Source organism: Passer domesticus, chromosome 4, assembly GCF_036417665.1.
Source record: "Passer domesticus isolate bPasDom1 chromosome 4, bPasDom1.hap1, whole genome shotgun sequence".
Classification (NCBI taxonomy): domain Eukaryota; kingdom Metazoa; phylum Chordata; class Aves; order Passeriformes; family Passeridae; genus Passer; species Passer domesticus.
In genome coordinates, this window is record NC_087477.1 from 27,385,248 (window position 1) to 27,408,275 (window position 23,028).

At 43.1% G+C, this 23,028-nt stretch overlaps 2 protein-coding genes across 17 annotated transcripts in view; one reads left to right on the top strand and one right to left on the bottom strand.

Moving 5' to 3' along the window:
* Positions 1-7,718, top strand: part of ZNF827 (zinc finger protein 827) — a 140,844-nt gene extending 133,126 nt beyond the window's left edge. For 7 of the 11 annotated variants that reach the window (XM_064416712.1, XM_064416711.1, XM_064416713.1 and 4 more), the window contains 3 exons: positions 368-559; positions 654-831; positions 3,623-7,718. In XM_064416712.1, coding sequence (XP_064272782.1) covers positions 368-559; positions 654-831; positions 3,623-4,430 — 1,178 coding nt within the window. In that variant the 3' untranslated portion in view covers positions 4,431-7,718. The other 4 variants (XR_010360812.1, XR_010360814.1, XR_010360813.1 and 1 more) reach the window with 4 other exon arrangements.
* The window catches only part of MMAA (metabolism of cobalamin associated A), a 43,701-nt gene continuing 25,882 nt past the window's right edge, over positions 5,210-23,028 (bottom strand). Inside the window, exons 7-13 of one of the 6 annotated variants that reach the window (XR_010360816.1) lie at positions 22,447-22,524; positions 20,021-20,097; positions 12,903-13,174; positions 10,824-10,901; positions 10,218-10,363; positions 8,610-8,757; positions 5,210-8,087 (exon numbers count right to left, since the gene is read on the bottom strand). The gene's annotated coding sequence lies outside the window, so the exon portion shown is untranslated. Of the gene's footprint in view, positions 8,135-8,171; positions 8,758-10,217; positions 10,364-10,823; positions 10,902-12,902; positions 13,175-20,020; positions 20,098-21,396; positions 22,525-23,028 lie in introns of those variants that run through there. The other 5 variants (XR_010360817.1, XR_010360815.1, XR_010360819.1 and 2 more) reach the window with 5 other exon arrangements.

Genomic DNA, 23,028 nt, shown 5'->3' on the forward strand with positions numbered 1-23,028 from the left:
CTACCTCTCAAACCTACAGAAAATCTTTCCCTTTCTGAGTGACAAGCTTTTGAACTCAGAGTAATCAAAGTGTTTTCTTGGGATTTTTTTCAGTCCAATAATGAGGCAGAATTGTATGTAGGTAGAAGGTATGATCCCTTCCCTCTACCACAACAGAAATACTCAATTGCAGGATAAACTGAGAGATGTACTGTGGTTAAACACTAACAAAAAGGAAGGAGGCTCAACAATGTTCTTTTTAATCAGCTCAATTAATTTCAGACTTGTTTTGAATTAACTCTGACTATAAATACTTCCTGAAGTTTAAAACAGAAGCGTGGAGACTCCATCTAATCTGCTGAACTAGTTATTTTTCTTTGTTTTTCAGCTGAAGAGAGGAAGACACCCAGTGAGTCTAACAGTCCATCTTCATCTTCGCTGTCAGCACTGAGTGACTCTGCCAACAGCAAAGAAGATGCAGATATAACCCCAAAATCCAAGGGGTCAAACAACCTACTGGTCATTTCTGTAGTGCCTGGTAGTCAGACCTCAGTGAACACTGAAGAGAAGTCAGAGAAAGGTAAGAAATTTGTTTAACAAATACAAACTCTCACTCTCTATGCAGACAATCTGGCCACAGGGTAAGGACTAAGATCTGCTGTTCTATTTTTCAGGCTTTGAATGTGTTTTCTGTAACTTTGTCTGCAAAACAAAAAATATGTTTGAGCGTCACCTGCAAATCCACCTGATCACACGGATGTTCGAGTGTGACGTGTGCCACAAGTTCATGAAGACACCTGAGCAATTAGTGGAGCACAAGAAATGCCACACTGTCCCCACCGGTGGGCTCAAGTAAGGAAAGCAAGTACACAAACTTTTACTGTGTTAAGCACCTTAATACTGTGGGGGTAGGACAAAAGGACAGTCAGAAAGGGTTGACTAACTAATAATCCAGATTTGGGGCTTCCTTGTATATAGATGACCCAAGGCCTGTCCTTCAGGTTTGCATCATTACAGCAGATTGGTAACCTGGCAGCAGAGGAGCTCTAACAAACTGTGCTCCTTTCCCCATTCAAGTCAAAGAGGTGACAGTATGTGATGGGTCCTGTAGAGAATGAGGCAGTACTGCAGAGAGCTTTGGGCAAAATAAGGGTTTTTTCCAAGGCATCAGAGCAAAAAGAAGTGCCCAGTACAGGCTCTATTCTGCACCTGGCTCAAAGAAACTAAATCCTGTGCAGCCTCTAGGTATGAAGTTACAACCTTAAAGGTTATAGCCTTTGAATACTCAAATCCAAAGTCATTTCTCTCCAATAATTAATAACTTGGATGCTTTCCGCTTTGTTTGCATGCCCCACAACAATCACTGTTATATAAATGAACATGTAATGAGTAATACAGTCTTTTAAGATAAAAGCCCTTGGTTTTGGATGTGCTGGTACCCTTTTAAGGCCTTTCGGTGCAGAGCAGTGTTTCTAGAGAATGAGTGTTCCCTTATGTCAAAGTCTGACCCCTGAGGGCAGGAGGGACTGCTGGGGCCACATGCTTGTCTCTGGGCAGGCAGTGTGATGTTATGAAAGAGGCACATCCCTGGCCTCTGTCTGGTCCAGCTGCTGCAGGAAAAAAGGGCTGGAAGCACTGGGAGCCCAGCTAGGGTTCAGCACAGGCTCCCAGCCTCTGCTGCTCTGGCTGAGCAGGCTGATGCTGCCGGTGCGCTGTGGCTGGGACACGAGGAGCGCACCACGTCCAACACTGCCACGTGCAGCTCCCTCTGGAAAACTGGTCCTGTTTGCCAGGCAGCCTCTGGTCTCCAGCTCAGTAGTTCCACAGACTGAGATCTGTGGTCACTTGAGATGAGATGACTGAATCTGGAAAGAAGACCAGATTGAGAAACAAGCGCTGTGTCAGAACGACGGGATGTCTGCCTTGGAATACAGACCAGTTGTCTAATGCACATTTGGTTTAAGCTGCGTAAAATCTGTTCTGTTTACCAAGGAAAAACCATGACCATAATATGACTCAAGTCTTCCCGACAGAATGGGTGTCTCAGTCTATATTCCTGCCCAATTCAAGTAATGATTAGGTACCTTGAAAGCTGCATCTAAGAAAAAGCTCTGATTTATTTTTTTTTAAGGCATCCAGAAGAGCCTGAAGAGATCTAAGTAAATTGTATTTTTCTGTCTCCTGTTTGCTGTGGGGGAAGAGAAAAAAAACATGGTTCTTCCAGCTCCAGGTCAAAATCTGAGATTCTGATCCAGAGAGCACCCAGCCCAGGAGAGGTATGTGTGCATTGACAGCCAAGTCCTCTGGTGAAAGAGATAATCACATTAGAAGCCTCAGTGACAGGCTCCCTCTCTGGATCAGAGTACTTGATGTGCATCAAGAAATGTGTTCAGGTGTTTTAGTATCTCTTTGTCCTCCTGTTATTACTCACTTTCCTCAAAAATCTCTTGAATAATTTGTAGATTATTATTATACTTGTATGTGCAACCAGATGTAGCAAGGAAAACACGCATAGGGAGAGAGAGGATCTCAGCTCAGAAATTATCCAAAATGCCAGAACACAATTAGCAGACCTGTTAAACAGTGAGTGCAGATGTGTGGCAGCTGAGGATGCTGGAACACAGTAGCCAGCTGCCTTAGTTGTGAGATTTTATCCAGCCCTGCTCACTGAGCTCACCAGTTCCATGTGTGCTTGGTTCAGTACAGCAGAGACCCCTGGCAGGGAGCTGTCCCCACCAACTTTCTCTCAGCTGCACCAAGCAACTGTTTTGGGTGTGTTTTGGGTTTGGTGGGTGGCCAGGCTTGTTCAGCATGCAGCTCAGGCTTCTTTCCAAACGTTCATGATTCCCTGCTCTGCCCTTCTCGGCCCCTCCTGGCTCAGGAACTGGGGTGAGGCCCTTTGCCATGTCCACCCAGGCCGGACGCTCGCTGCTCTGAGTAAGAAGAAGCCACATCCTGTTCCTGCACAGGAGCAATTCCTGCTACGGCAGAGGCAGCTGTAGGCAAACACTGCCAAGCACACACCCCTTTCAGCATGGCTAGCTCATCTCCCAGAAATGGGAGTCCCTACAAATCATCCTAACAGCCTGGCTTTCAGCTGCTCCTAGCAGGATACCCAGCAAGCTTATTGTTCATGGTCACATAAAAGGGAATTCCTAAGCTTTTGCTGTACGTGTGGTATTACAAGTTTATTCCATCTTTACTTAAACAGCTGTTTTCATATTCATCTGTAAACACTCACTTTAAACCACTTCTTAATGGAAAAAATGGCCAAAGTGACTTCGTGCAAACACTAGGAATCGTTACACAAAGTACCTGTGCATCAGTCACCCACCCTGCACTCCCCGGCCTGCTTTGGGGGAAGACCCCATCAAGGTAAGCCAGAAGGTTAAAGGGATGCTCCTTCAGAGTGAATCAATGTTTTCCTAGGAATGCCATTAAATGGGCAAACCTCCCTTAAGTAGAGATGTGTCAAGGTGAACCAGATATTGGAAAGAGGCTTCACAGGGAGAACTGAGTGTCTTTTTCTCCTCCTTAGTAGGTCAGAAAGGGGCTGAGTGCCAGGGTTAAAGCAGGAAGGCAGGTCTGCCAGCTGAGTGACTCCTCTTTTCTTTGTCCCTGCCCTTCCTTGCTGTGTTGCCAGGTGCCCGTTCTGCATCTACTCCACGAACCGCCCCGCAGCCATGGAGTGCCACCTGAAGACTCACTACAAGATGGAGTACAAGTGTCGGATCTGCCAGACAGTGAAAGCCAACCAGCTGGAGCTGGAGATGCACATCCGAGAGCACCGCCTTGGCAACCATTACAAGTGTGACCAGTGTGGCTACCTGTCCAAGACGGCCAACAAGCTGATCGAGCACGTGCGTGTCCACACCGGCGAGCGCCCTTTTCACTGTGACCAGTGCAGCTACAGCTGCAAACGCAAAGACAATCTCAACTTGCACAAGAAACTGAAGCACGCTCCACGCCAGACCTTCAGCTGTGATGAGTGCCTGTTCAAGACTACCCACCCTTTTGTCTTCAGCCGCCACGTGAAGAAGCACCAGAACGGGGACTGCTCTGAAGAGGAGAAGAAGGGCCAGTATTCAACCTCCAAGGAAGCCAGTCCGCTCCTACCAGTGATCAGCTCCAGGAACCTTCTGTCACCCCTCTCAGTTATGTCTGCCTCCCAGGCCCTGCAAACAGTGGCTATGTCAGCTGCACAGGGCAGCGGGGCAGAGCCAAACTTGGCAGTGAAAGCCTTGGCCATCAACGGCACTTCCCTGTGCTTCGATAAATACTGGAACTCAGAGTTTGCCCACCTTATTCCTTTAACAATGTTTTTCCCCAAAAACCACTACGATCTCACATTCCATCCACCCAGACCTCAGACTGCACCGGGAGGTGCCTCTTCACCTAAACACTCCTTCCTTGCCTACCTTGGACTAACAGAAAGGGCAGAGACTGTCTGAGGGCAGTTGCATTCTGTACCAAAAATCCCCGACAAACCCAGCAGGTTACACATTGCTGCAAACGTAGCCCCAGAGGTAACGAACACTTGTACTATATCATTAGTAAGGTTTAGCAAATGGCTCTGTGTGTATACTTATTGCATTGACATGAAAGCTGCTTTATTAAATCTCCAAGAGGTGACCTACTGCATACTTCTACCTTCAGAGGCATGTTCCCAGTACTCTTTATCTAAGAAACTATTTTGTCTTGTTAAGCTGAAAAAAAAAAGAGTGTCCTTATTGGCAATCAGCACTTGTAAGATGACATATTGATGCATTTTATTTTTGGGCTTTGTGTGCGTGCGGGTGCGTGGAAGAGAGGCTGCCTGTAGTGTGCCATGACATTGCTTTTGCACATCCCTTGGATTGGCTTCTTTAATCATCCTTCTTTTCCCCTTTCCACACACTGGCTCCCTGCCTTCCCCCTGCCTCCCCCTGAACTGTGGAGCTGTTCAGGAGCAATGTTTGGGGCGGGGCAGGGGGAGAACTGGTCTGTTATTTCAGTGCTGTTTGCAGCTTCCTTTAGTTGTTTGATGCCTTGTATTCAGTCGTCAAGGTTTGAGGATTTGGGATAGAACTGGTGAGGAAGAAAAGTTGCTTTCAGCGCTGCAGGATGAGGGCATGACAATGAAAAGTGTGTATGTCCACACACCTGCAGTGTGTGCAGCCTACACACCCACCGAGCAGGCCCAGCTCTTACACAGGTGTGACAAACACCTGCCTCTGGGCCACAGCATACATCTTTTGTTTTAAAAGGGCATATAAATATTGGATATATATACTGTATTATGCAGTGGTTACCTTTTACTTTGCAGGAACAACTTGTATAACTAGAATTCTATGGTGGAAAAAAAAATCCAACAAGGGGATTTAAAAAAGGGTATGGATAAATTCTGGGTATAAATACTCAGACTAAAAAAAAAAAGGCAGTTTTGCACAGTGCTTTAGTCTTGCACTAGTTTGTTTCTCACTTGCAAAAAAAAAAAAAAAAGAAAAAAAACAAATTGTGGGCTGAAGTGAATAAGACTGTTTATTTGAAAAGGTACCAGTAACTTCTTTGAAATATAAAGCTATAAAAAGATGCTTTTGGAATCATAAAGTTCTCTTTTATACCCTCAGTATTTCAATTGTACTTGCAAATTTGACAGTCCTCTCGCTCCCCTCCATGTCATCAGTAATACTTTATTCCTTTCTGTTGATGGCAGATAGAGTGTGTCCTGCTAGGAAGCTGACTTTGTACTTATTTAATGCTCCTACTTGTGGTCATTAAAATGACATGTTATATGTAGCACTTTATTGCAGGAAGAAGCAAATGCAGATTGGTTGTATAACCTTTGTTAATCTCAAAATGCCAAGATTGATCTTAATGCAAGAGAAGCTAACTGATCGTTAATTGATTTCTGTTCCTTAGACAAAGTAATATGTGGGAAGAAAGACTGGGATTAAAAGCACTCTGTTTTACAATTGGAAGTATGAAATGTGAAGCCTTTCAGAATGGTCATGTGATGTACAGGAATGCCTTCATACTGAATTATTGTTTTCCGTGGTGTCTCTTGGATTTGGATCTGGCTGTCTCTTACAGCTATTAGAAGTGTCTGACCTAGCTTTTGCCACAGTCCCCTCCCTGTCCCTTGGCCAAGCCACTGTAGGAGGTGCCCTGAGTCACATCTTTCATGCTATCTACCCACCCTCGTGCTGTCCTGAAGGAACTTCCTCTACAGGTTGTTGTGGGATGGGGGGGATCCAACCACCCCAGCAGGAAAGCAACGACCCTGTTCAGGAAGGAATTTCTTGTCCACAAGGGCTTTTAGCCATATGGGCAAGTAGAAATGTAACTCAGTCTTCATTAGTTCTTAAATGAAGCTTGTGTAGAAGGACTTTCTGGATGCAAAACTTTCATCACTTTAACCTATTTGCAAGATTCCTACATTTGTTTTGTACTGAGATGGCCAAACATTCTCCACTGTCATGACCAAATTCTTCCTGTATGTGGAGGACATCCTAATCTGCGCACTCCTGTTACCATACTGGAAGCTAGTTACAAGGGGGAAATATCCAAAACCATCAGCAGGTTATCATTTGGCATTATTAATTACAGGACAGGGAAGTCTCACCATTTGTTTACATTCCAGCAGGCAGTTTTGGTTCTGATGAGCACTTGGCAGGTCTGTCTATGCAGTGAAGAGAACCCATCTGCTCCAAAGTGCGTGTAAACCTCTGTAAACGACTTACCTAACTCAGGGCCCTGCTCACCATGCTTTACTCCACCAGAGCTCCTGCTCACACCTCCCTGGGAGCACAGGCACAATAGAAAATACTGTGTTGGGAAGTACTCAGAGCATAAAATAGTTATTGACAGCATGAAATCTGCAACCTGTATCCAGCAGCTCTACCAGTTCTGTAAAACACACTCCACACGCGCATCTCTGACCACACCACAGAAAACCAAACACTCCCAAATCCAAAAGCTTGTTTTTCACACCAGCTACAGGTAAGGTGCAGCTGTCCAGGAGGAAGAAGAAGGAGGAATGTTACAATAGTAGGCCACTGTATCTAAACCAAATGGCAGTTTAAATGGGGCTGGAACTTCCAAGAATGAGCTGCCCGCATGCGACCACCACGTGTTTTGACCATGTTCCACTGCACCAGTATCTGACCTGGCAATGTTTAGTGTACCTGGGAAATTTGTTTAGCACTTTGGAAAGGATAAATTCATCCTTTCTGGCAAGTTATAGAAGTTTTCTCTGTAAGGAAAAGTGTGTTAGGAGGTTTTTATTTTTTTAAGAAAAAAAAATACCCTATTTATCAGAGCTCTTGCATATTAAAATAATTTGTTTGCAGTTCAAGACTAAAGACAGGAATGTTCTCCAGAGGTTCCCCCTACTGATTAATGACCAACAGTTCTGATAAATTCCCCCCACCATAAAGGTAATTTCATACTGGTTTTCACTATGCATTCTTTAATGAAAGCTGGCGTGTTTTTCCATTCAGTAATTCAGTTAAAAGTTCTCAGCACTTTTTTCTTTCTTCTTTTTTTTTTTTTTACTTGTTGTATTATGTTCAAGTATCATTCAAGGTTTGTGTACATTAATAAAAATTTGTATTGTATAAAGCTTTTTGCATTATAAGGCTGTACAGGGTCATTTTGACAGTAACTGGTATATTTCTTTGCATCTTATGTTGCATTGCCAATTTCTAGTGTATCCAGTTTGGAAGTACAATATACTCTAATTAAAAAGGTTGGCTATATTCTGGTTTCCTTTGGTTTTCTTTCCTCTCCTTTTTTTTACCTTAAGTATATTTCAAGTTGATTTGGAGGGAGGGGTGAAGGATTCTCCTACAAGACAAGAAGATAATGTCTTCATTTTTTTCTTCTTATCAATGATATTAATCTTCAATTTTGAAATTGAAAAGGAAAGCTCTGTCTCTCACTCCTGATGAGAAAATACAGCAAATAGTCTGAGGACAGCTTCAGGACAGCTCACTCTGTGGGCTCTGTGCTTGTAGCAACCTTCCAGGTCAGTTCTGCAAGGGGGATAATTCCTCTTCTGCACACTCTGCTCAGTCATGCATTTCGAACAAATCAGATCCTTAAGCAGTTTGGTGGACTTGCTCTTGCTTGGAAATAAACCACATGAAGTCAAGGAAATTTCCTTAAGGATGAGCTAAGCCATGAATGAAAGAACACAGTGCACTAAAACATTGTCACGAAAATAATTTCTTTTTAATTGTAAAAATATTGTGTACTCATTTTATCAGCATTTTAGAAAAACCTGTTTTTTTAACCAAAGATTATTGGAACAATTAAAATGCACAGAGGACACTAAAGAAGGAAACCCTAAGAGTAGACAAATTTCCAAGAAGCAAAGTTACTATTGACTCTACCTGAACAAGAAAAGATACTCAACATCCTAAAAAGAAGTTAGACTATTTAAACACTAGCCAAGAAAAGAAAATAATCTTGGTGTTCATTGGATAAGAATTATCCTCAGATATATTAATGTTACCATTAAATACATGTGGAATGCCTTTTCCCTGCACTTAGGGCAGTGTTAATGTCTACTCAACTGAAAAAACTTCTTACAGTTATTTCTACACTCCTGAGGTTTGAATACCAAATCTCAAGGCCTTTATCAGTACCTTGTAGATGTTGCTGGGTGTTGGAATTCACTGCTCCTCTTCTGCTGCTGACTCCTTAGCTGAAAGAAAAGCTTTGACACAGAGCTGGTAAGTCATGGTGTCTCTCAAGAAGAGGTGGTGTCTCTCTCTCTTCCTGCCCACACTGTATCTGTAATACAAAATATACAGCAAGACTTTGTGGAGTTTTTTGCACTATACATAAATAGTTATCCTAGCAATTAAAAGTAATCATGCAAACCATGCCCAGAGCAGCTGTGGATGCCCCATCCCTGTAAATGTTCAAGGCCAGGCTGGAGGGGACTCTCAGCAATCTGGTCCAGCAGAAGGTGTCCCATGGCAGGAGGGTTGGAACTGGAGGACTTTAAGGTCCCTTCATGTGCAACCATTCTGTGAGTCTATTTAATTGTTTAATTAAGTTCTAAATCACTAAAACAAGACAGAAGAATTACTTAATTCAGGCCCCTCTCACCTTATTTTATCTTACTGAATTATCCTGACTGCCAGTCACAACCAAAACATAAACTGCCTGCAACAGCCCCTGTAGCTTTAGTCTGCCAGGAACCCCTGTGTTCACCCAAACAGGGGTGTTAGTGTGACGTGCTGAGATGTGATAAGGAGCCCCTGCCCTTTGCAGGAGGCTGTAACAGCCTTGTAGACCTGCATTATTTTAATCAATTAACTCAAATTTCCCCAGCCTGTATTTTCTGATAATATTCCAATATCCATGTCTGATTACAGAAAACAGTTCCAGTTGTGTACTGACTCTTTCAGGAAAAAAAGAAGTGCCCTGTTTTCATTCTGAATCTGAGTACATTTTAAATCTCTGTTTAAGAAAAAAATAAGCTTAAAATTGCCATTTTTTCATAGTTATTTCTTACAATCCTACACATGCCATAGTCATCATGAACCTAGCACAACAAGGCTTTAAGAGAGAATTTGCAGGAGGGGAAAAAAAAGCCAAACCAAACTAAAACAACAAACCTACAATTTTCTGTAACTCTTCACTGTTGAGAGGGCTTCTCTACAGTGGAGGGGACGGCATCATTTATGCAGAGCCATGTTTTAAGATCCTTGTTGTGTTAAAAATACATCAGTTATGCTCCTAACAGACAGACATCTGCATTATATCATCCACCATCTTATCTGCTGCTAATTGGCCTCCTTGTTGACAAGTCTTAGCAGCAAGGTTAAGTGCTGGCTGTAAAAGCAATGTAGCCTCTTGCCCGAGGGGTCAGAGCTCAGGCAGACTGTGCTGGAGCCTGCGCGGCCTCTCTCCTGCTATATATTTTCTGGGAGCTAATAAAACACCAGGGCAATCACTCCTGCCTGGAGTCTGCCAGCCACCACGGTGTCTGTGGAGCTGCAGCAAATGGAACATCATCGCCCCAGTGCAGAGCACTCAAGGAGTTTGCAAAGGAAACAGGGATCTCTTGCACCAAAGTTTTAAAAACTCCCTGAGATGCAACTAAAAAAATCCCTGAACTAACAGCTAACCTTGAACATGGGGCAGCTGATACCTCAATGTCCAGCACAGCCCTTGGAAAAGGGATGGGGGCACACCTTGACTGAATTCAGAGGTCCCATTTGAACCAAACACTGGGATTTTACCTGGGTGCTGGGCTCCTTGCAGAGCTCTTGGGAACATATCCTAGAAAGCCGTCCAGGTGGGTGCCAGGGAATACAGCAGGAATGCAGCTGTTGGGCTTCCATGTGGGCACAACCCCTGCCTTTGACCAACCTGGCAGGGGCTTGTTCTACATATATGACAGGGAAAGGGAAAGAAAGGAAACTTAGGGCTGGAACTAAGCAGGGGCAGGGGAACACACTGACTGGAAATATCTCATTAAATTAAAAAGAAAGCATCACCTCCAAAAATCCCAACAACTGGACAGGAGAAGAGCAGAGCATCACGTGATAGTATGGCACTTTTTTTGCAGGCTGTGGCAGCCTATTTCCCTGTTTAAAATGGGGAAGGGCTGTCCCTCCCTGGTTTTGCTTTGTTTTGGTTTTCTTTGTAATTGTTTCATTTCCTGCCACCTTAATCATTATTAACATCAACATATGGCACAACTCTTTAAAAAAACCATTTTTTTTCCAGTTTAGGCTATAGTGAATTTTAAAAAAGCTTCAAGTTTCTGTAATAGAAGTTCCTCTTCTGTTTGCTTTGAGTTCTGCTCTACTTTACTTTTCAGACCTCTACTTTCTATCACATACCTTTCTTCTTCCACCACTTCTCAGACAGCATTTCACTGGAAGTGTAAACTTTGGATTGTTGCTCTTCTGGGAATGTGCCTGTTTAAATAAAAAAGAGAAAAATGTTCTCTCTCTGAGCCCCTAGACCTTCGTGCCAATGTTTGCAGCACAGCCTAAAGTGACCAAACCCAAAAACAGGCATTGCTTCCTGGCTGGTCAACGAAGCATCAAATACTTTCTTGATTCTTTCCCTGCTGTTTAAGCCTGGAATGTTCATTCACACACCAGGCTGAAGAATTTGCTTTTAAGAGATGTACCAGGAGGCCAGCTGGGAGGGTCAAAGCCCTCAGTAAGGTGCTCCCACGTGGGTGAGTAGACTTTGGAGCCATAGATGCTAGACTGCATCCATGAGCAGGAGCAGGTTGCTGCCAGTTTGCTCTCACTGCCTCTCACCAGTTACCACGTGAGCCTGGTCTAGGCCCTGCTCAGGACTAGGACCAGCAAAACAAATTAAGACAAACTGAAGTATCCACGTCGTATTCCTCGACTGCAGGGATTAACACTTCCCTGGCACCCAGACTCCCAGTACACAGTGTGCAGCTGCATTCCAGCAGAGTTAGAAGCAGTGCTTGTTTTAACAATAAAAATCACTGGATCTTTCTTTCCTGAAACAGAGCAAAACATTTTAAATGGGATGGGATGGAATGTAAGTAAAGATAAATAGTTGCAGGAAAGCTCCTTCCAGCAGCAGGGTTCTGAAGCAATATGAATACATTGGTGGCTGTCACTCATGCCAGTGACACTTTTTAAATGCACCAGAATAGATCTGTTCACATGTGTTACCAGAGCAATGCCCACTTGCACTCTGAATATTTAGTAAGCAAGCATTAAGACTTCATGTTTTTATACTTAGCTCCCTATTTTTAATGGGCCTGCATACCCAGAACTTAATGAAAATATCTAAATATAATGTCAGTGGGATTTAAAAATATGCACTGCATCTTTTAAGTTGACATTTCAATCAAAAATAAATAAGATCCATTTATATGGTGATACTGTGATAAGATTGCATCAGTCAAGTTTCATTCCTACTCAAAGTGACAGATTTCTCTAAGTCAGAGCCAGGAAATTCAGTCCTCCAGCAACTCCAACCAGGAAAATATAACTGAGGGTGAATTTAAGTACTTCACAAAAATTAGGGTATCGTGTTTCAAGGATAAATGTATTTCATATAATCCTATAATTTCATAGAATCCTACAATCATCAAGGTGGCAAAAGACCTCCAAGGCACTCCTTTTGTTATTAATGAATTTATTAAGACACTTTTTTATTATTGTTCACAGGGAATGCCAGATTGAGTTGCAGCTAGGCTTTCACCTTTCTAACTTTCTCTCTACATGACCTAATGACGTTCTTGTACTTTTCCTGAGTTGTGTCTGCCTCTTCTTCTAAAGGTCAGAAATTATTTTTCTTCCCTGAGTTCACCAAAAGCTCCTTATTCAGCCAGGCCAGTTTTCTTCCTCTTTTTCACACTGTTGCTGTCTTGTGGCTAGTCCATTAAAACTAATAACTGCACTCAACTTTTGTATTTGCCACTCAGCCCAAGTCACATGAGTGTTGTCATTAGTTTTTTCTGTCACCTAATCAATAGCTTGTCAAGATCCAGGCCCTTATTTGGTGGTAGAGACTTCAAGAATCCTCCACATTAGGCTCTCTCACATTTAGAGAGCCAAAAGAAAATGGATGGGGTATGGTTTTGCACTGTTCAGAAAATCTGTTTCCCATTGAACTTTTTCAGTTTCTTGGGCTAGTCTAAGAGAGGAACTGAGACAACTCAATAGTAGCAACCAGATATAAATAAAAAGATCACCCAAAAATGTGACTGGCAGCCAAGAGGCCAGGACTCTGAAATGTCTGGTGGGAATGTTTCCTAACCCGCCAGAAGCTCACATGGTTCAAAGCTTGCTCTTGGCACTGCCAAATGACCAGGGACCACCTCCTCCCATGGCATCTGCCACTTCATGACAGGCCAAAAACTCAGAAGAAATCCCTTAGCTCTGCAGCTCTTTCTAGAAACCTCAAAAAGCCAGGCTACTTACCTCTGACTCCTCTGAGATCTGCTGTCTGTACGTATGTTGACATTGAATTCACTGTGCAAACACTGAAAGCCAGAGAAGTTCCGCCCCAGCAGAAGTGCACAGACCTGCCCTCCTCTTGCTCTGCTCTTGCAGAGGGCAGACTGCTTGTTGTAACAAGCTGCAGTGTCACAGCAATCTCAAATCAATGATCTTGCTTCCAATGTAAGACTGCCATGTCTCTGGAATCAACCCATCACAAGCTTTCTGAAAGGGACTTTCTGAAGACTCTTTTCCTGTAAACAAAAAAGGAAAAAGCACTTACCCAAGAACACAATTAATATTGTCAGTCAAGCCAAGTGAAATCTGACATCTTACACCATCCCAAGGATGCATTCAGCTTGAATTCTGACAGTATCCTTGTTTACCCCGTCCCTCCTGGCTATAAAGAGGGCAGCCAGCAAAGAAAGCTACCCTCAAGGAAAGACACCCTCCCACCTCTTTCAAAGATCTTTGGAATGTCTCCCAGCAAGGTGAGAGAACACAAGGAAACCTTCCAGCCACAGAGAGAGGCTGCTGCTAAGTGCAGGGGAAAGGTCTCACCCTCTTTGACTCCAGCAGGCAACCTGGGACACTGGGCAGGGGTAAGAGAAGACAGCAGCCTGTCCTCACACCATCCAGCTGCCCAGCCCTGCAGATCCTGGGGGGTTCTTGGCAATTAGCACAGTTTCTCTTGCTAATGGACAATCAAGCATGTGCCCAAGCCCATCCAGTCTTCAGCTCATCACGGGGAGGACCTGAGACTGGCAATAAAACTCTCTGGGAATGGAGAGGCAGGAGTTCCAGACTCTAACCCAAGACCTCTTGGAGGGTCCTAACACCAATCCTTTCTCACCAGCCAGCTCAGTGTGGCTGAGCCCTGACAGGGCCTGCAGGTTGTTTTGGACATGAGAGGAGTAAGAAAACAGATTAATGCCCCTTAACTAGGAAATGGGTAATGCACCCTCCGTGTCTCACAGGCTGGCCATGAAGACAAGCAATTGGGGTTTTTTTTCTTAATTTATAAGGCATGGGAGTTAACCCTGAGGTACTTCAGTTCAAAATGTGGTTCTTTTTTCCTGATAATGATGAAACAGAACACTGTAATTCAAACCCCCATCCTGGAAAGGTGAACAGCAGCCAGCCATACCAAGTGCCCTGGGCACCTGCTGCCAATGATCTACTCTCTCCCTTGAACAAATAATGTCAGAAGATGAACACCTTCTTCAGTAATTCCCCTTCCTCAGCCCCTGCCTGCACATCTTGGTTTGCCTGTGCTCATATCACCACATACACCTTCAACTATTCAGAATCTCTTTAATTCATAACATGATTTAACAGAATTAGACTAAATACCATCATGCAGTAACTTTTTTAACACATCAGAAAGCGTATTTTCATTTTTTTTCAGGAAAAAGCTGTAGACAACTCATGTCAGCAGCCAGATTAAAACAAACCCGTCTTTCTGAACAAAAGGTGCTCTTTCTAGAGAGTTGGGGTCATTCATTATCTCCAGATTTAATGAACTGCACATTCCTCAGCTTTTGGGAAACACAATTTGACAGTTTGTAGAGGAAGATTGATTTTATTTATACACATCTATAAATAAAGGCTCCATGCTGTGGCATCAGCCAGTCAGATGCATGATATAACTTCAGCATCTCTTGAAGAGAAACAGCCTGGATTTTGAGTGAGGGACTATAGACTGGTTCATTTTCTAACTCCAGATGAAAACTGCATTTTCCCTCATCTACCAGTGGTGAAGAGGGCTGCACCTGTGAGGAGCCCCTGCCAGCACTGCCCTATCAGGCTAGACAGGGGTCTGTCAGCCTTTGCCAAACAACTCACAAGGCAGAGATGCAAAGACACAGAGTGGAAAGAAATGAAAGAGAAGGGCTTTGCAAAAGTGGGACTTTGCCCTTAGTAATTAAAGGTAGCATGGATTTCACCCCAGCTCTAGATTTCCATCTACAGGGAATGTAGAAAAAAGGAGAATAATAAAGAGAAATAAGGAAAAGGAGAACAAGACACAATACAATTTATTGTGTGAATTATGCAATACACCTTCATAAGAATCTAAAAGTATGAGCAGAAGGAAGTTTTGAGAAATGGCTAGTTTTAGCAAGGCCAGACCACATGAACAAAAGATAACCAGGCAAAAAAAAAAAAAAAAAAAAGGTGTTTGAGAGATGATCCAAGTGGATTTTCATCCAAGCATCCCTTGGGCTACAGAAAACAGGTTTCCTGACTAAGAGAATGTCATGAACTACTTAACCACAAACAGGCCTCTTCAAAAAAGTTATGCCCTTAAAGCTACTTACACCACAGTTGTGACTCCTAACTTTCCCAGCCAGCTTCTTCTCCAGCAACAAAACATTTTATAGCCTCAGTAGCTCTTGCCCGTTGCAAAGCAGTGAAGGAAACCTTGCCAAAGAGTCAGAAATGCAGAACCCCGAAGGAAATGAGACCTGAGACAACTGATTTAGGACTCTGCTCACCATTTTATCTCCCTGGTTCCAAGTAGCCCAATGCACTTCCAAAGACCATGGAGCAGTTTGACACATTGAGGAGGGGGGAAAAAAAAGATGGTAACAAGTGGTTGTTCTTTTTACCTCAGCTGTAAATCCATGCACAACACCCAGGGCACAGCATCAATTCCAAACAAGTGCAGGCAGATATACAACGTGCCGCTTGCCCTGATCAAGACACAGAGCAGCACAAAAAAAAAAAAAAAAAAAAAAAAAGGCTCTCGAGCAAGACATAAAAATGCTCAAATCCATTGTAAGCAGGAGTTCAGTTTTAAGGAGGTCTAAACTGTCCTAACTCCAGCAAAACCACACCATTACCTAGACAGAGTAAGCCCACCCACAGTCCCAAACAGAATTCCTATAGCAGATGCAAATTTCAGCTGGTAATGTGAGCATTTTTAAGGAGCAGTGGGGTGCAAGAAGGCTAAAGACTGGGAAAAAAACATATTCAAATCATCTAAAACACAATCTTTGATAAGGGCAATATGATAGTTATACCCTGGTGAGTTTTTAGGGAGAATTAAAGAGGCTCTGAGGAAGCACAACTGTCCCCATGAGAACCATCCAGGAGTTTTATGGTGGGCAATCTAATCACCAGTGCCATGATTGCTTTGCTCTAAGTCCAGCCAATCCAGATGGGCCACAAAATCCACGGGTTGTTCCATGCCATGCTTGGTGCTTTAATCCTCTATGTTTTGACAGGTTTGTACAGGGAAAGTTGAGGACTGACAGCAACTCCCCGAGCTCCTGGAAAGGATTCACACTGTGAAGAACCACAAAAGCATTTGATGCCAGAAAATACAAACCACACAGACCTTGGACCTCCCTTTCTGCCAAAAGAGCTCAAGCATGCTCCAGACCAGGAGCATGAACTGAGACACTCTAGAGAGGTAATTTGTCTCTTTTTTTATAGGATGTTTTACTGGGGTATCTCTCAAGTTCCCTAGTAGGGAAGGCAGATGTAGTCAAGGCTGAAATTATGAATCCTTTAGCATTTGCCATGAATCATTTGGCCTCAATCACAAGAAGAGTTTTTTGTCTCTCCCAGGAAGTGTACTGGTTTTCCTGTGTGGCACTGCTCGACTACATCCAGCTGACTTCATCATGTGCAAGAATGAAAGCAGGATGCCCAATCAAGTACCAAACATCACTCAAAACCACTATCATTCACAATTCAGTCTCTGATCAACCAGTTCCTGTTGTGAAAACTCAATTGTAATTCAAAAAACCAAACCAAAATACACACAGGAGAAAAAAAAAGTCAACCAAACTTCAAAAACTCTGAATCCACCAGAAGATAGTTTAAGAGATGAATTAGTAAAACAAGAAGAAAACAAAACACACCACAATTCAGCACAAACAACACCCTAGATAAAGGCAGGGAACACTGACACTGCTTTTTCAAAGCAGTGACTATTATGGCTGGTACCTCTGAGAATGAAACAGAGCAAGCTCTCCAGGGCTCTGACCTCCAGCAGGTCATGTTCACAAGCCAGTGACCTCAAGAGCCAAGCTGGCATTCCCAGTGCCCACAACAATAGATCCAATTACTTCAACCAACAAGCCTTAAAAGGCACATGCAGCCCATGAAGCTCACATTGCTCTGTTAATTCAAACACATGGATCCACAGACATGAAGAGGGGAGAACAGCACCCTTGCCATCTCTGGATGCTGCACGTGCCCTGCTTACCTTCCCTTACACATTTTGGCTTCCACATTTCTTTCCCTGGTGTTTCCCTGTTTGGAGATTCTTCACCCAAACTCAAACCATAATGAGACTGAATAAATTGATTCAATACTATTTGCTTTATCATTTTTCCCACCATTATTCACTGCAATTCCTCAGACTTGGCAAAGGCAAAATACCATTTTGTTCTTCTTTCAATTGTTGATGTCCAAGTCCAGGTGCTTGGTGAAAAAATAAACTTGTTTCCTACGTAATACTTTTGAATTTGCTGAACAACCTAGCAGGTCAAATAACTTATTTTGAGAAGAAACAAAATCCTTCAGTCAGTATACTGCTGAAGTAAAGGAGTTCAAAGGGGATCAAGAGCATTTTATAAAAGGCAAATTGAAATAGAAACCTACAAGATCCTCTTTTGAGGAACAGCAGGGACCAAATCTCAATGAAAATCCCTTCACTAGTATCAGCACCCCCTACCCTGTCCCACTGGGTGGGGATGGGGTTTGCCTGCCTCCCTGGGAGGCCTAAGGGCATCACCAAACCTGGCAGCCCTGGGGGCTCCCATCCTTGTACCCCAGCTCCTGCACTGCCAGGTATGACTGCCACCAAAATCCTCTGTCACCTCTCTGCTCTCCTCAGGCAGACAGAGCTGTGCTCAGGGGCTTCCAAGGGGCAGAGGAGCTGTGCTGACCTGAAAGGTGAGCTGGATATTGCAGTTTAATGTGGCTGCTAATCAGGAGGCTTCTCATGCCTACTAAGTAAATGTCCCTATTTACTTTAAATAAAACTGTGTCAGAAGAGCCAAAACAAAAATACCTATCCAGAGTAAAGCAGACAATACTGCTTGTATGTGAAATACTGTGTGTGTTTCACAATGTGAAAGTGATACTGCTGCAGAAAATATGATGTAGCCCATTTTGCAAGGTTGCTAAATTATGTATTACTAAGAGTGGCACACAGTCACCTATTAATACATCTAGAGCCCTTTGTTGCCCTATTATCAATAACAAACCTTCTGCACTATTTTGGGAAATGACCTTTCTCCACAGCCTGGTGTAGCACGAGCCAGGAACCTCCTGAGCTGTAATTCCAGCTCCACCATTGACTTGCTGCATGGTGAGGGAAAGTTGCTTTAACCTCCCAGGTGCTGTTTCTTTTTCTGTAAAGCTGTAGTGACACTGGCCTCCCTCTCAGCTCAGTGGAGTGCCTTACTCAGTTCAAATATTTGAGCAGAGCTCTGGGGATGCAAAATGCCAGATCAGTGTGACACATTGCTGCAGCTGCTTAAGGATATTAACAGTGCAGAAATTCAGCTGCAGCTGGAAGAACATATTGTGCAGAGCTACAAGGTTCTCTTTTCACAGGTGAGAATTTATAGCCACCAGCTTTAGGCTACAAATCACCACCCAGTAACCTGTCAGTGTTTTCAAGCCAGAGTTTCTTTCTCAACTCACAAGAAAGAAAATCTCAGTGCTTGGTCCCACCTACCTGGCAGCAGGATTGAGGGTAATGTTCACAACCCACATAATGGTAAAGGATACACCTAAAATAACAGCATACAGGGACCACAGGATGAGAATTACTGGGACGAGAGGAACACACAGCAGATACTCAGTTTATGCAGCCTGGGACATTTCAAATGTCAAAAAAAAAAAAGCTGGGTTATAGGAAGTTCCAGAGATTGAAAAAATAGAGCCCAGAGAGTGGAGACTGTAACAACACCAGCTCTTTCTCTCTCACTCTAAATAAATAAAAGTCATGACTAAATGAAGTCATTCTGAAAACATGAATTATTTCACATTTCATTTGCTTTGGCAGAATATTCCCAGGCTTATCCCCCTCAAGCTGCAGGAACAGGTGGAAAACACTAACAAAATACAGGAACGTGCATAAGCATGCAGTGAAACTATAGGAAGGCTACATTCCCAACTTGGAAAAAAAAAAAAAAAACAAAAAACAGTCACATAACTCTTTTCCAAGGGACAGAAATCAATTTGTTTTCAACACCTCGCTTCTCTCCTGTGTTGTTACAAAAGATACCATCAGTATTTGAGAGTTGTCTAATAACTCTCTTTAATAATTTAACCAACAGTTTCCAAATAAAATTTACTTTGTGGCTTGAAACCCATCCTGCTGGAGGAAATTCCATTTCAATTCCATTGTAATTGACATCACGACTCAAATTCCTAAATCTGGATCCCTAGTTCTTCAGAAATGAAGGGAGTTTCACAGCCTGGAAGATTTAACCTGAAAGCCACACCACCACACCCATATTTACATTAGGAAGTTCCCAGGGTGAGCACTGTTCCTCCATCAGGATGATCCTAAAATGCCCTTTAAAAACTCCTTAACTATTATTTAAAAGCCCTTTGTTTTACAGACAGGGAGCAATACATTTGGCATGGAAGTTTAAGCATGACATGATTCAAGTTTATAAGGATTAAATTACAGCAGCTATTGCAATCCATGTTTGAATTTAATATTTAATATGTCTCTACTGACAGATTTCATTTACTCATCCTAATTAAGAGTGCCCAGAGACTGCTTTTTCACCTTCTTCAGAGTGAACTACGGCCAAATGTGAGCCCTGGGGTGGGGCACAGGCATCCCGAAGGCAGCAGAGGTGCCGGCGGCCGAGCGCTGCCATACAGCACCACCTAAGGGCTCTCCATAAGTACTGCCGGGGGGATGTATGGAATGAGACCTATGGATTGGCTCCTGGATGCTCCCAGCCAGCTGCCAGGCTCCCAGCACACACCAGGGCCACCACAGCAAAACTCTCTGAGCAGCTGTTTCCTCTCGGAGTCGCTGCCACTGATTCCTCAGGAATCTTCTGGAAAAGGAAGTTACCGAAAGCTGCCCGAGGAATAATTTTCAGAACAAGATTTACCTCTGTCATCAGCAGCAATTTGTTTCTCTCTGTGGCAATCTCTTGGCGTGCAGACAGGGTGGTTTGTTACAAACACTCTAGATTAAGCACAGGAGGAGAGAATGTTATGGCTTGAAGATTTAGAAAGTGAAAAACAAGAGTAGCTTTAGTTCTATCCAGCTTGTACAGTATTTAAATCTCTATTTCAGCTTTTCCAGGCAATTTTTTTTCCTTCGTAATTTATACAAGTCTTGCTCATAAAAATATCTTCTTTTGGAGTGGTTTTGTGATGCAATCTACATAAGGAAATACCACACTAACCTGAAGATCCACTTAGTCTAGCCTGCCTTAATCTCAAGAAACACCCAATAAAGAAAAAAAAAAAAAAAAAAAAAAAAAACTATAAAAGCAAAAGTATTCAGACTGACCCACAGAAATGCCCTTGCATGTTAGATGTTCACTAAGGTTCAATGTTCAAAAATGCTAGATGAGAGCTATTCAGACTAGACTAGTTTACAAGGTCTGTGCCTGTCTCCACAGCTATGTTTTCTGAGATGAAAGAATTGGCAATGGACCAAACAAGATTATTTTAATTATCCCGGTTTCCTTCTGAAATTTCCTGTCCCGTTGCATATGAGGTTTACCACCCCAAAAAAGGAAAACTGACCTGCCAGGCAGGACAGACCTCAGGCAGCCTTTATTCTAGGACCTTATTCCATCACGTGTAGGCACATGCTCCACTGCTGACCTCTCCTGACCTCAGGGTGTGGAGAAGCAGCAGCATTTCTAACATGGAAGGAATTGTGTGTGGTGAAAATGAGTGTCTGGAGCAGCGTCTCCAGCTAAACTGAAAGCCACGTGCAATGTGCAAGACATGAAACTGGGACTTTCAACACATCCTAATTCAAAATAACTCTTTAATGCCAGTACAGAAACAAAGCATTCAGTGGCTTTTAGTCATACTAGTGCTGTACAGTAGCCATGCTCTGCTCCATTGCTGCAGGTGTGGAAATGACTGTACTAAAGAGTCCCACATTAAAGACTCCTTCATTTCTGAGAATGTCACTTTCTAATGGATAGTGACAAGGAAAAGTGAAGGGCAACAATATTTGAAGTCTGAAACATTCATTTTCAAATCTAATCAGTTTCTATTGCCACTGCACACAGAAAAAAACAGTCAGATTGTAAGTGGTGCATCATAGCACTCATCAATAACAAAAAAGGGTTTTTTTACTTTTACTGAAACTGTTTCTAAAAGCTTATTGATCTTGACCAGAGTTCCCCATTTCTCCTGTAAATCAGAAGTTAAGAGCATTACTTCAGCCCCTTGTTTTGAGTCCTGCAGATATCAGATATTAGCAGCTGTTGTTCAGTGAAGACAGACAAATCATACTCACAGCTCAAAATAAAGAAATCCTGTTTGGGTGAGCACAATTTGCTCTGTTCATCAAGCAAGCAAGGACATGAAAAGTCATTCCTCTCAGCCTCAGACAGCGGTCAGGATTTCCAAGTAGATCATTTTGTTAAGATTCATGCAATATAAATAAAAAAGAACAATATTTGCAACGTAATTCCCATTCCCGTTTGCTGATTATTTTACTTGACTGAGCTCTGCCAGATACCATGCACTTGCCATGCTTTTGACCTGGCATGTAGGGCAGAAACCAGTTTCTTATGCAGCTGCCTGTTCTGAAATGAACATCTGATTTATCTGATCTCAGTTTTGCAATGGCAGCAATATTAGTGCTCTCCATGAATTTTACGAGATTGGGATAGCTGAATAGCAGAGCTTCTCTTCAAACTTCAGAAGAGGAAGGACACCAGAGCACAACAGGCTTGTGCAACACATGCTGACCTTTTAACATATTGACCTGTAGTGCTCTGAAAAGCCACCAATGAACAGAGGGGAGAAGTCAGTGCTGGAGCTGACAGGGTGGAAAGGAGAAAACCACCACACTGGCAAGGGACAGTGACCTACTGTCCGTGAGCATAAAGGTGGCTCAGGATAACAACATTTCTGGCAGAAAAAGTATACAAATACTCAGTTGTTTCTTACTCAGATCTAGGTGTAAAAGACAAGCATCTGAGCAACAGCAGAAGTTCCTGGTTTAAGCTTCTGATGTGGTAAGGCACATTACATGTTGCAGCTTCTGGTGTCACTAAAGAGCCTTTGTCCAGTCAGACTAACAATTTAAGGTGAAACAAGCAACTTACTCCTTGCTCTTATTTTATAGGCTTTGCCAGATGTGACCAAATAGAGGCACACATTCAGTGCAGACCCTCAATCATTTTCAACCGTGTTCAATACCACTTCTGTTTCAGTTTGTGAAATCTTTTCTAAAACACGTAAACCAATAAATTCTTAGCACCCTAATTTCAATTTCTATGGATTATTTTGCCTACTTTGAAATCCTAGGAAAGCTTCTCTAAATAAGAATAGATCTTACTGCGATGGCTGAAGTCTTTCTCCTTCCATGAGAGGAGGCTCTGACATCACAGTCTGGGAACCAGCTTAGCTCCTTTTCCTGAAAAGAGGCAGAATACATCTTAGTATAGTTGACTTGTCCCTGTATTTCCAATCCTCCAAATCTTCCTAGGACGGTGCCTGCTTTCTTCTAAGATTTGATGAGAGAGAGAAAGAGGAGTAAAGGGCAAAGGTAACCAAGAGGTCAAGAAGAGATGCTTTCCCTCAGACACTGCTAACAAGGCAGAGCACAGGAGTTTCACACGGCTTCAGAAACCCTTGTTCCCCGCTGGTGAGCTCCGTCCAAGCCCAGGTTCACCGAGGTCACAGCAAAAGAAAAGGTTGTACTTTTGTTGATCAACGCTGCTAAGCAACAAGTCATAAAAACCAACATCACCCTTGTCTTCTGCTGGTTGCAATTAGAGAACTACAAACAGGATCACAGATTCAGGGCCGGGAGAAAACCTTTGGCAGTGTGAGTGTGCACTGCTCCCAGCCACACAGCTCGTGCAGCAACTTCTCATTAGACACACAGCGGCATCCCCAGCCATTGCAGCCTGAGCAG